The sequence below is a fragment of the Sceloporus occidentalis genome, unplaced genomic scaffold, assembly GCF_023333645.1.
Source record: "Sceloporus occidentalis isolate IW3139 unplaced genomic scaffold, rSceOcc1.0.p SCAF_25, whole genome shotgun sequence".
Taxonomy (NCBI): Eukaryota; Metazoa; Chordata; class Lepidosauria; order Squamata; family Phrynosomatidae; genus Sceloporus; species Sceloporus occidentalis.
In genome coordinates, this window is record NW_028317005.1 from 1,184,238 (window position 1) to 1,197,520 (window position 13,283).

General features: G+C 39.0%; 1 protein-coding gene across 1 annotated transcript in view; it reads right to left on the reverse strand.

Annotated features, from left to right (window-relative positions):
• LOC149300240 (calsyntenin-2-like) overlaps nucleotides 1-13,283 on the reverse strand; it is a 203,461-nt gene that overhangs the window by 68,340 nt on the left and 121,838 nt on the right. The window contains exon 5 of the mRNA XM_089485255.1: nucleotides 3,155-3,304. Coding sequence (XP_089341381.1) covers nucleotides 3,155-3,304 — 150 coding nt within the window. The remainder of the gene's footprint in view (nucleotides 1-3,154; nucleotides 3,305-13,283) is intronic.

Sequence of the window (13,283 nt, forward strand, 5' to 3'; positions counted from 1 at the left end):
ACTCCTATCATGCCAAGTCAGCCAGTACATGCTGGTACAGGGTGGCTGTAAGTGATGTGCAGACCCCATACTGCTGGCAGCATCACTACACAAGGGGGGCAGCTAGCTAGGTTTCAGCATGTACTGGCTGACTTGGCATGATAGGAGTGTGATTGCTAACAGTAGTCACAGTCCCATCATGCCTAGGTTCCAGCACTTACACATCCATCCAGTAAATGCTGGAACCTAGGCATGATGGGACTCTGATTGCTATTAGCAATCACACTCCTATCATGCCAAGTCAGCCAGTACATGCTGGTACAGGGTGGCTGTAAGTGCAGACCCCATACTGCTGGCAGCATCACTACACAAGGGGGGCAGCTGGCCAGGTTTCAGCATGTACTGGCTGGCTTGGCATGATAGGAGTGTGATTGCTAACAGCAATCACAGTCCCATCATGCCTAGGTTCCAGCACTTACACATCCATGCTATCACACACACACACACACACACACTCATTTATTCATATAATCATTAATTCACAGATTCATTCCCTCAATCACACACACTCATTCAAACACCCTCCCCACCCCCTTACCTGCACTGCATCTCCCTTCGATGCCGCTCACAGACTTCAGCAGGGGGCGCGGCCTCCCTCTGCCTTCTCTGCTAAAGCACAGAGGAAGTAGGATGTCACTCCGCTTCCTCTGTGCTGTCCAGAAGACCCTCCCACAAGTAAGTAGCAGGGCTTGAGGTGCGGCTCGTGTAAGATCGGTTGCCCTGGCTGCCGATCTTACGCGGGCCGCACCTCGAGGTCTCGCGGGCCGCATGTTGGACGCCCCTGCCTTATTTAAAAAAAAAAAAAAAAACTTAAAAAAGATTTCGGGCGGCCCCTTGGCTTGGGCCCCCCTGCCGCCGGGGCCCGGTCGCTGTCGCGACCCCTGCGACCCCGGTAGATCCGCCACTGGCGGTAGGGTATTACGCTACTTCGAAATCGAGCAGGATTTGGTTCCGCAACTCCGAAAGAAATAACTTTCAAAGCGTTTCCAATTGTAAAGCACTCTGGAATCTACTGGCTCTATTTAAATAAATGCATTTTAATGTATGCAGCACAATGTTCATAAATGTAACTAAGTGTTTTATTCTCAATATAGAAAAGATATAAAAAAAATAGCAAAATCATTGTTTTTTAACATTTAAAGGGTTAATCAAGTGGGTTACACTTTCTCTTTTCTTTTTGCAATGGGAATTGATTCATTCTCAGTGGGGCTGAAAAGCCAAAATGCTTCAGAGAATTCTACGTTCAGCTCAGCCTTCAGATACGAGAAGCATAGTTTAACTGATGCCTATATTTTCTTCTCTTGATTTCTTTGGGTTTGAAATACAAAGAATCACAATGACTAGGGTTACTTTGAATGTAGATCATAGCTCCACTACTGTAGAATGCTGTATGGAAACACAGGGCTTTCTCCAGAACCGTAGATTTGACAAAAGGTAGCTTAATTCTACTGAGCAATGAGGTCATTTCTAAGAAACGATGGTGTGAATCATTTCTGCCTTTCAAATACCCATCTTTTTTAATTCAAGTATAGTACAACAACATAGATACAACATATAACATTAAAATACATAACATAGGTTATTCTAAAATACTTTTTGAATATTGACATAAAACCATGAAAAGTGAACTTAAGCAATATAAACTACAAAAATAGACAAAATTAACCATGGGAAGATCAAGGTTCAGCAAACCGCAACATGAAAATAAAGTCAGTGGATCAATATGAACCACAAGAAGGCATGGTATATAGGACGGTGTACCAATATATTGAGATATTAAGTATAGATTCAAATTGCTTAAAATTCAGTCCAAGGGGACCATATTTTGAAATATGTGTTATGTTATGCTTAATAAAGAAACTTTTTCCATATTGCATTGGAATTGAATTTCATTGATCATTTGATAAACGGTTGGACCCTTGTTCTTCAATCCTGTAGCTATACAAATTTTCACCACTGTCAGAATTAATAGTTGTAGTTTCCTTCTTTAAAGGTATTGAACTAAAGATGGAGTAATGGTGTTATACCCCCCATATGCCACTCTGCCTCCCTGATATTCCACTCTGCCTCATATATGCCTTATACCCCCTATATGCCATTCTGCCCCAGATATGTCTTATACCCCCCTACATACCACTTTGCCCCCTGATATGCCTTATTCCCCCCTATTTGCCACTCTGCCTCCTTGATATGCCTTATACCCCTACATGCCACTGTGCCCCCCCGATATGTCACTCTGCCCCCCCAGACTTACCAAAACATCCCCAGACTTGTCCCCCATGCTTCAGACTCCCTGGTGTCTAGTGGAGGCAGCCAGTGAATGTCCGCACGATGTGTGTAGACAACCTCTGCTGCCTCCCGGCTCTTCCCTCTGGGCTTCTGTGACTGAGCACCGGAAGGTCATGTCACGCCGGCTCTCCATCACAGAAGGGCTGGCGGAAGTGCCGGGTAGCAGCGGAGGCAGGGGCATAACTAGAAACCACAGGGCCCTGGTGCAAAAATTTCCCCCGGGCCCCCCAACTTCAACAGCTAGTCTGTGCCATCATTGCCGTCACAACTAGTCTGTGCAGGGCAGTGGCCGGTGATGTCACCTTCCTGAAATTAATTTTTTTAGGTTGGGATGTCTAAATAATGTGATTGATGTGTAATTTCTATGATATTACTGTAATCATGGAATCTTGCTGAATGTAAATTGGGTTACACTCTGTAGAAGTGTTTTTTCCCCATTTTAATATAGTTTTTTTTTTACATTTTAGCACAAATAATTATTGCATTTTATGTGTTTCCACTAACCACTATGCTAATTCTTTTTCCATGGACCAATTTCTCAGTCTAGATTCCAAAACAAAATGTTACAACCTTCCACAGTGATTTATTTTTTTATCCACAGCAGTTGATACTGCTACCTCCTCCTGAGTGAAATCGATGGCAGTGTGAACTAGTGTGAAGGTCACACTCCATATTTCAACACTTATCTGCCAGTAAGAACCGAGAAGTCTGGTGTCTCGGGAAAGAGCAAACTCAAAGGCTTGGGGTAGAGTGCTACTTTTTTTTAGTGCACAGAAGAGAGTCTTTGCTGCCCAGCTGGAAATACAAACTGGCGAAGGTTACATACCTTGCCACCCAGGCTTGCACACAGGCTTAACGTCCACTTTGACGGTGACCTCCTCGGTGGCATGTTTCTGTCCACAATCATACGCAGTAACTTTGATCTCGTACTGCCGCTGCTTATCATAGCTCAGCTTCTCTGTATTTCGGATGTTACCTTGAAGATAAAAAGATCACTGTGGTTAGGAAGAAAATGCTTCTTTCCACAAAATGCACTTTTGGTTTAAAGAAAGTAAGTCATTATTTTATTAACTAATCAGACCTAGCTCTGTTCTCTTTTATTTATCCCCCAAAGTAGTTGTGTATAACCAACAATTCAACTACAGAGTATCCCAGCAAGCACAAAGCCCTCTCAATGTATCCATTTAGTCTGTCAATTCTAGTTTTGTCATACCCTCTGAATGTACCGTATTTGCTCGATTATAAGACAAGGTTTTTTTCAGAAAAATACCCCTCGTCTTATAATCGGGGTCATCTTATAATCAGACCTCAAATAGGTCTGACTATGAGACTACTAAGATCCAGATCCCCCGCAGTTGCAGGGGACCTGGATCCTCCTGTCTCAACCCCCCCCCCCCCGCCCCACCGGTGCGGGGAACTCTGATCTCTGACAGCCGGGGAAGGTCTGCGCGATGGACGCAGACAACCCCCGCTGCTAGCCACACCTCCTTCCGGCTGCAGCGCAAGTTGTCTACGCGAATCGCATAGACATCTACACACTGCCCCGGCTACACACCGGGGACTCAGAAGCACCGGTAAGTTTTTTTTGGGGGGGGAGTGTTAAATGGGGGGCATAAGGCATTTCTGGAGGCAGAGTGGTCTGTGAAATGCCTTTTAACCCCCCTTAATGCCACTCTGCCTCCAGAAATGCCTTTTTAACTCTCTATACACCACTCTGCCTCCTGAAATGCCTTAAACCTCCCTATATGCCACTCTGCCCCATAATATGCCTTTTAACCGCCTTAATGCCAGAGTGACATATAGGGGTATAAGGCATTTTTGGAGGCAGAGTGGCACATAGGGGGTCAAAAGGCATATCATGGGGCACAGTGGCATATAGGGTTAAAAGGCATATCATGGGTCACAGTGGCATATAGGGGGTATAAGGCATTTCTGGGGCAGATGTGCATAACTGGGGGGGGCAGGTTGGAAAATAGAAGGAAATAAAACCAAAATATTTTTCTCAATCATAGCTTTTATTAACCCTTTAAGGACAATGGGCGGTCCCAAAACCCATTGAAAATAATGCATTTTGAGCCCGTACATGTACCGGCTTTGTCATTAAGGGGTTAAAAAGAATGGTTTACATGAATTAACATTTACTGGTAAAACTTTTTTCCTATAGGGTCGTCTTATATTCAGGCTTTTTCTTTTTTTCCTAAATTAATATTCAGATTTGGGGGGTCGTCTTATAATCAGGGTCGTCCTATAATCGGTATGTACTGTAAGAAGTGCTGCGTTTATTGTGGTAAATTAATATAATATAATAATAGAAGGGTCAACAAGCTGCATGTGTTCCAAAGGGGCTAGCTTAAGCCCTTTCATGAAGTTTACACTTAAAGTGGCATCATTCATTGCTAAAGATAAATCTATTGAACACAAACCTTTGTAGAGATGAGCAATGGATAAAGATTAATAATAATATATTTTATTTTAGATAATAAACCTGGGCTTATATATCTCTGTTTTCAGCTTTTTTTCCCCATTCAGTCTTATGGAGGGGTTGTTATTCAGTTACGTGCTATAGATTTACCTCCATCATTTAATCATGCCCAAGGACAGAAGCATTTTTGGTCTTTGTACAACTGTAATTTTCCTATTTTTCATTGTGTTTACCCACACAAATTTCAAATAGTGTTTTTTTTTTGAGGGGGAGTAGAGATTTATTTTGAAATTATACACACACTTGTATTAACTATGACTTAGTATTACAAAAAGCACATAGCTAGTGCAAATGGTTAAAAAAAACCAACATATATTCAAGTCAATGTTAAATTAGTACCTCCCACCATACCATGCTTCATACTTTTGGATATCTGGACAGTGAGGATGATTAGAATTTTCTTTCAAATTTTAAGTAGCTACTCGGAGAGGTACAAGGACTTCAGAGACTTTTGGTTCAGAAAAAAATACATATTTTTTAACTTTTTAAACTTTTTTCACACCTTCTGCACTACCCTTTTTTAAGTAAAGGCCAATGTGAATAGAAATCATCTTGAGTGGCAAATAGTGGAAGCGCAACAAAGAACTGTCATAGTATGGTATTTAATATAAACAATTTAGCCCCCATGCCCCAGTGGGCTACTTATAGGAAGCATGAAGTGTATAAGCCAGTATTAAGAGGTGTTTTAGTCTAGACTGTCAGGATTTGGGGATTTTCCTCACATGAGCTGCACAAGGAAGTTTTTATCGAACTTTTATGGGCATTATTTGTCTATTGGATTATTGCATTTACAAATGTATATGTTTATTGTATTTATTATTTCATAATACTACTACTCAGGGATATATCGGTCTGATAGATGCACCAGGTTTATGTAGCCTAAATTGTGGTAGCCTAGTTGGCATTGGTGATGACTTACTACTCAATGGGATACATTTTCAAAGAAGAAAGCATTGCATTGCAAAGAAGAAAGAATATGTCTTAGTTCTCCAAATCATTGTTAGTCAACTAATAAATCCAAGACTGCATTAATAGCAAATTTGATAACATAAATATTTACAATGTAACCTTTCCCATATTGCTTCTTAGACACGGCCATAAAGATCCACCTACACATTTATGTGATACATTTAAAGAGATTAAGGAAGTAACAAAATAATGAAGAATATTGTATAATTATATAATTGCTATAATAACCAGAAGTATTATGGTATAATAGACACCAAGTGTGTGTCAGCAACGATAATTTGTTATTTTAAATTAATAACAATAATAATTGTCATATAATCCATAATTAACTATATAATAGTTGGGCACATTAGATCCAAGTTACTGAGTATATTAACGTCCATACTATCTTTATTAAGCTAAGCAACTAAGTGTTAATAAATTGTTATAAATACATACTACATAAGGGAAAAAAAATAAGTTCTGGATTAAATATTCCCAAATGAAATTACTCAAATAATACAACATGCAGGTGATTCTAGAACAAGATTTCTTATTGATTGACACAAAAATTGCAGGTTGTTAGCTGCTTATATCAAGATTTCATACCAAGAGGCTTCGTGTAAATGAAGCTCACTGAAAATTAACCAATTCTAGCTTGATGAGCATTCTGTAATTAAAAGATTAATGTATTAGTATCATGAATTTAAATACCAACTCGTGTTGTCCTGTCCTACTCCAAGTCACATTTTCCCAGTATAAGTATATTCCCCAGTTAAGAAGCAGAAAATAAGCTCTTCACTTGAGTTGTTCTTTCAATGTGCAAAGTACTTTAATATGCATTGTTTGTTTGTGAGGCTGACTTGGTTACTGGACTTTAACATGTGAAGGTTAAAGTGCCAGGACAAATCTAGGATGTAAAATCTTGAAGACCACCAATGCAAGAAACGTGTACCTATATGGGCACACTGGAGAAGCTATCTGGAAATCCCTATGAATATTTACTGCTAACTGCCTAGTTGTATTCAGTTCTGCCTCCTACCACAAGTAAGTCAAATAATGAAGAATGAAGATAGTATTTTATGAGCAGGGAGAATTTTGCAGAATCCTGTGAAACAAAAGCAAGCACAGACAGGGTGTTGTCGACACATTGTAAACCTAAAAGTGCTGTTGATATGATTGTGAGCAACTCTTCCATAAAATGTCAGATCTACTAAGAATTAGTGGCTAAACATACTAGTGAACACTAGCGGGACAGAATCTAGCAAATATAATTCATATATTGTCTAAGTGGAACAGCATCTTTAACCAAAAAACTGCAAATTTGAATAATATAAAATTGTCTTTCTTAGTAGTAGACCAAAAAAATAAATTTAGCTTTACAAGAAGTACCATTTCATGCCTCATAACACTATAAAGCAGGTACATATTTCTACTTAGAATGTCTGTTCCAAAGAAATAGATTTTCTCAGAAGCTCACAGATGTTTTCTAGCCTTATCTCCGAGACTGTTAGCTTCTGGCACATTCTAAATTCTTCCTAATAAAGCTGAGACTTCATTTAAGGTGCAGTGTAGTTTAGGAGTAGTATAACTACTAAGCACATTGCTTTTCAGTTAAACTTTACCATATTTCCATTTCTATTTTTCAAAATGAGGTCTAATGAACCTCCATCTGAATACCACATGAAATCAAAATCCATTGGAAGCACAATACAAATTGTTTTAATCAGGGATATGGAGCAGGAAGCTCATCTTGAACTGAGCAGAGTCAGTGAACCAGTCATTTTAAATTTGGTCTGAGTTATGAAACCGCTTTTACAAGACTTTTAAGGGAAAGTCAATTTTAAAAGCTACCAAAAACTCTCATTCATACACAAGTTCTCAAAAAAGGGACGACTAGAGGATTTCACAATGATTTCTGATAACAAACATACAAAGACTGAAATATCAAAAAGGCTTTTTTATATTATCCCAGCAGAAAAATGTAAGAGATTGCTGTATGTGTAGGGATGGAATACTTAAAAATCCAAAGACTGTAAAGGGGCAAAAAAAACCTGCATCATAAAAAAGTTTTTTTTCCATTTTAGAAAAATGTACATTAATGTTCACACAGAGTACTTTAATAAGCATTTGTATTTACTGTCCAGTTTATGCTACTGATGACTTATCAGCACAATTTTACCTCAATGTGATGTCCAACTTCATTTTCCCAGGGCAGAATTCAAACCAGGTAAAGTAACTTGGCAGGGCTGGGCTCAGCGTGGCCTCACAGTAGAAGAGCATCAGTCTTCACCATGTGTACCAGGCATGGCCAGAGTGGCATGTGAAGAAGTATGTGGTTTTTTGCTTATGGGCTTTCAGGAAGTCGGGGCAGTTGGTGCAAGGTTATGCAGTGGACCACTTGCTCTCCTGTCCCAATGGCAAAATGTGCCAGCTCAGCTCTGTATCTTGACATGGTTTCAAGCTAGACATCTCTTGGTCATCCTTTTACCAACTTCTTTGGTCCAGCCACCTAGGTTTAGCTTGGTAACACACTACTTAAGTTAGGACACCTCTCTTTATGCCTTAATGTGGCAGGTGAGCTTATGTGCTGTTAAAATAATACAGTAATAAATCCTTATAAATCAAAATATATGGTATGTCATTGCTGCCACTCAGCTAATTGAGATTGAAAGCAGACACAGTGTGTCCCTATATTTACAGACTACTAGTAAACCACCCGCTATGCGTATACAAAGGGAAGGGTTGCAAGAAAACAAATCTTTTTGTTAAATATAAATGTGAGTGTTTTAGGTGTTGAATGTTGCCCAGGGGTAAAGAAATAATGGAAATGTAGGCTGCATATATATGAAGCTCATTTGCATACAATTAGTCTAATGGAAATAGTGATGGGCCAATTTGCATACATTATCATATCCTGTAGACACGTAAGCCTTCCAGTGAAATACTTTTTTTCTGAGCATGTAGAGCAATGACACCACTAGAAATACATATGTAACTTTACTAAATGGGTTGCTTCCCCGCCAGATTCAGCAGAAGGAATGTTTGTTTCTACCTGCAAAGACCAATGAATAGCTCCTCCTGGGGTTTTTCCTTATGCAAAAAGTAGTGTAAATTATTGCTGTGCTATGTAGAGTAATGTTATGTTACCTAACCAAATAAAAACAGTGATATAGAGGATTCCCCCAGCCAGTCCAAGATTCAAGATGCAAGTTGAGTGGACAGCGAGATAGTTCCTGAAAATCTTCCCGAGAAGTATATTGGGTGGTTGGGAGATGCAATTATGAAATCAGCCGGCTGCATCATTCCTGCTACTGTTATGAAAATAGTGGTACCTAGGTGCGGTATTTCTTCAGGGCCTCCCTATAACTAACACACATGCATACTAACATACAAACTCACTCTAACAACTCTAACAGTGTACACTTACATACATACATACATACATACATATACACACATGGTGACATTAGCCCTAGGCTCACCTCACTTTAACACCATATACTGACACATGCACTCATGCTAACACCATACACTGACAACTACTCACACACACACGCACTCATGCTAACACCATACACTAATAAACACACTCTAACACATGCTAACAACATGTGCTAGCAAACAGCTTACAGTAACATGCTAAATCCAAACACTACGCCATACATACAGATATGTTAACCCCATAAACAAATACACACATTCTCTAACACTACACTCAATTCCTTTCCATTCCTTACTTCCTTGACCAATTTATCAAAATGGTCAAATATTCTGGGAAATTTCGATCCAGATTTAGCTAAGGAAATTGGTCTTCATTTACCGTATGGAATACCTCGTGATGGCCTCCAAGGGCTTAGCACACAAACACGATCTGCGTTGGTTCCATTGGAAGGTCTTTCTTCTGTCTCCGCAATTCTCAACCATTGTGGGGGTCGACGCTCCACAATCCATTTGATGGATTTGCCCCTACTAATTTTCATTACGTGCCTCTTTGACCTCTGTTGCTCATGGATTTTGACTTACCCTTATTTTCACTGTAATATTGATGTCGACGCCGCTCACGTTCTGATTTGTTATGATTTGACACTGTTTTGGTTTTTGATTGTGCTGTTTCAATTTCCACTTCACTCTCTGTGATTCTACATACTAAGGCAGTACGCATACACTCGCTGCCAGTACTTACCTGGTCTTCACAGACCCTTACATACACAACCTTTGTTCATTCCATTGAACCACGTTCTGTAATACTTACCTAGTGATTTGATGCCACTGTAGACATGTGTATTCGATCATATGTGGCTCTGTCTCCTCTCGCCCTGCGGCTATGTCTTAAACAGTGCACTTGTCTCCAGTGACATTCACTCTGTATCCATTGTTTGCACGTTCATTGTATGATTTTCTGTCATTGTGGTTCCTGTCGCAATAAACAGAATTGAGAAAAAAAAAAAATATTCTGGGAAAATTTAGTCCCACGGCATGCTGTTGGATATGTGTAAATGTACACCATTGGTATAGTGCTGCTGTTGCTGGTGGTCGTGCAATGCAAAATCTTGTCTGGAAACATATAACCAGAAAGTGTCACCAACAAGATACATTATGGCCGCCGTGACCTGCAACACCGCAGTCATGGAGCAATTCATATAATGATGCATCCATGTCATTCCATGAAACCAGGAAGAAAAAAAAAAAAAAAAAAAAAAAAATCGCTTTTCAAGCAGTAGAGATTATTTACTTGTACTGAAAGTCAATCCTTTTTTTGTTTCCCATGGGTGATCCTTAAGGTAAGCCTAAGGCTAGCCTCGGAGAAGTGGTGCTTTTGGATGAGATTAAGTTTAAAGTTATTCTTTGGACTTTACAGGATATCTGTATATCTAGAATAATTTGCTCAAATGAACCAATGAAATTCTCTGGGCACACCATATAAAGACAAAAGAACAACAAACTTAAATAAGAGAATTGGGGTTCAATAGCTGCTTTAAATAATATGATGTGATATCGGAACAGCATTTTATCAATATCACAAATAAAAAGCCAATGTAGGCCTGACCTGGACAAAAAGTTAACAGTATTTTTTTTTCATTTGCTATGCCTTATATTATCTAATACTATGCTTTATATTACAACTATTCTATATCTCATCCTATAAATGTGTCAACATAGAAAGCTTTTCTTATTAATATATATTAATTGTGGTGTTTGGCAAGTATGCAGTTGATTGGTACCTGCCATGTTCTGTCCTGTCCGGCATGTTGCCATCTAAAATTAAATAAATGAATAAATTAAATAAACGGGGACAAATTAAATAAAACATTTGGTTTAAGACAGAATCCAGTTATCCAGGTGACAATTTTCTTTTGCCTTGTCAAAATGTAATCACCTATGCAATGTAAACCAGGAGCATCTAATAGCACTCCATAGCGAACGTATTGCAGAGCATAAGTAGACTAGGGGTGTAGTGGAAACCCGGATATCCAAATTTCCATTGTGAAATATGTAGGTTATTGTGCAGTTTGAGCATTCGTGCTGCTTGCTTTCTACATTTTGAGTTACCCAAATTGCGAAAATATATACGGGCTGCTGTTAAACAGCTGCATCACCGTGATCGAGACGTTAAGGGGTTAATGTATTTTTAAGTTTACCTATAGTGTGTACATTATTGTAGTGATTGCACTTTATTACCTGAACTGTTTATCTGTAGTGTTTATATTATACACTACACATTTTTAATACATTATTTAGCACATCATAAGTACATCATTATTGGTAATGGTATTGCTATTTTTATTTTTTAGTATGTTTATCACTATTTATTATTGCCCTTTATAACACACTCAGCAGATTTCTTTGATTTTTCTTCACTTTGTTATTTTTGTGACAATTGAGATTTTTCTATCTCACTATTGTATGTGTTCAGCGGAGTGTATGCTGGAGTCCACTTACGTTGCATACCTCCATGTGTGTCATATTCCAATTGATCCACAAAGTCAGCTATCAGACAATATCTACTTGCCCATCACTGTGTACATTTTCCAAAAATGAAGGATAAATATTGAAAATGTGTTTTTTAAAGCATTTATTTTGAACGTTACAGTCGATCTTCCTAGTTAAGTAGGAGGGGGTGATAGCAGCAATTTGGCAATAATATAGAAAAGTCCTGGAATTAAGCATTGATGAAAAGACTACATGACTGTGAAATGCATTAACCTATACCTAGTGTGGGAATTATATTTTTAAGTTTAGGTAGGAGTCCTCAGCTATATGAGTGGTAGTTATATATATTGCTCATTGGAGCACAGGGTTTAGGTTATCTAGGACTGGATAAGAATCCTCAGTATCATGGGGTAGTTGTATATTCAATTATAGCCCTGGCAGTAAGCATTAATAAGATTGCTTTACTGGGCATAGAAAAGGCAATATCATATAGAATGCAGGCTTGGGTTCTTTAAAGTGGCCCATGAGAGAGGAGCTTGTAAGTAAGGTCAAGCTAGGATATAAAGAAAGCAATAGAAAGTAGACTTGTGCATTCGTATTCTGGAGAACATGAAAACAAACAATGTTGTTTTCTTGTTCAAACCGAATAAATCAACCCTTCATTGGTTGATGCCAGAGGAGCCCCCTGCCAGCGACCAATAGAGTCGCTCTCACAGACTTTTAAAATCCTGGTGCCAAAGTCAATGGTCTCCCCAGGCCAAGATGCTCCTAGGCGTACCTTGCCCTGCCCTTTGCCAGGGGACTAAAATTCCTGTTCCTCCCGGGCCACGTTGCTCAGTGTGGTTGTCTCAAACTCAGACAAGTCTACTAGAAGGGTGCCGGCCCTCTTTGGATTATTTGCCACAAGGAATTGTTTCCCTCCCCCGTTTTTGTATTTCAGGTTAATCTAAGCGGTTGTGATGTGGTCCTTGAGATCGACATGAGTACAGAAGTTTTCTGCCCAAAGTGTGTGGCACTAGCTAAGTGCAGAACTCTCCATGGATTGGGACCATGGAGGGTAGTATTGTGGGTACTGTGTAGGGGATGATACATTGGTAGCCTCAAGGTATAGAAGTTCTCTGACACCACCCAATCTATATATATTACCTCTATGTACTCTCAAGGACCGCATATCATCATTTTGGGGAATAAATTTGGTTAGCCAGTTCAGGCTACCAATTTGGTGATATGGTTAATAGTTATATTTGTTTGTTAAAAATATAATATTGTTACAGTATTTTCATACTGTGACCATTATAATCCAGCATGCCTGTGTGTCTTTATAATATAGATTGATGACATTTTGCCATTGCACAACATGTTATTTCAATGATATAATAAAATATCGCAATGCGTTTTTATTTTAGACTTGTTCGAAAATAACAACACAAATACTGTATTTTGGTGCATTTGCTTTTTTGAGTCTTTAACGTTGTCAACCCTTTAGCATGCTACTGCAATTTGAAAGGAAATGGCTATCAACAAAATTACTATTCTGCGTAAAAATGTAACAAGCCAAGTCCTCACAAGTGCTAACATCTCAAAGCTTCAC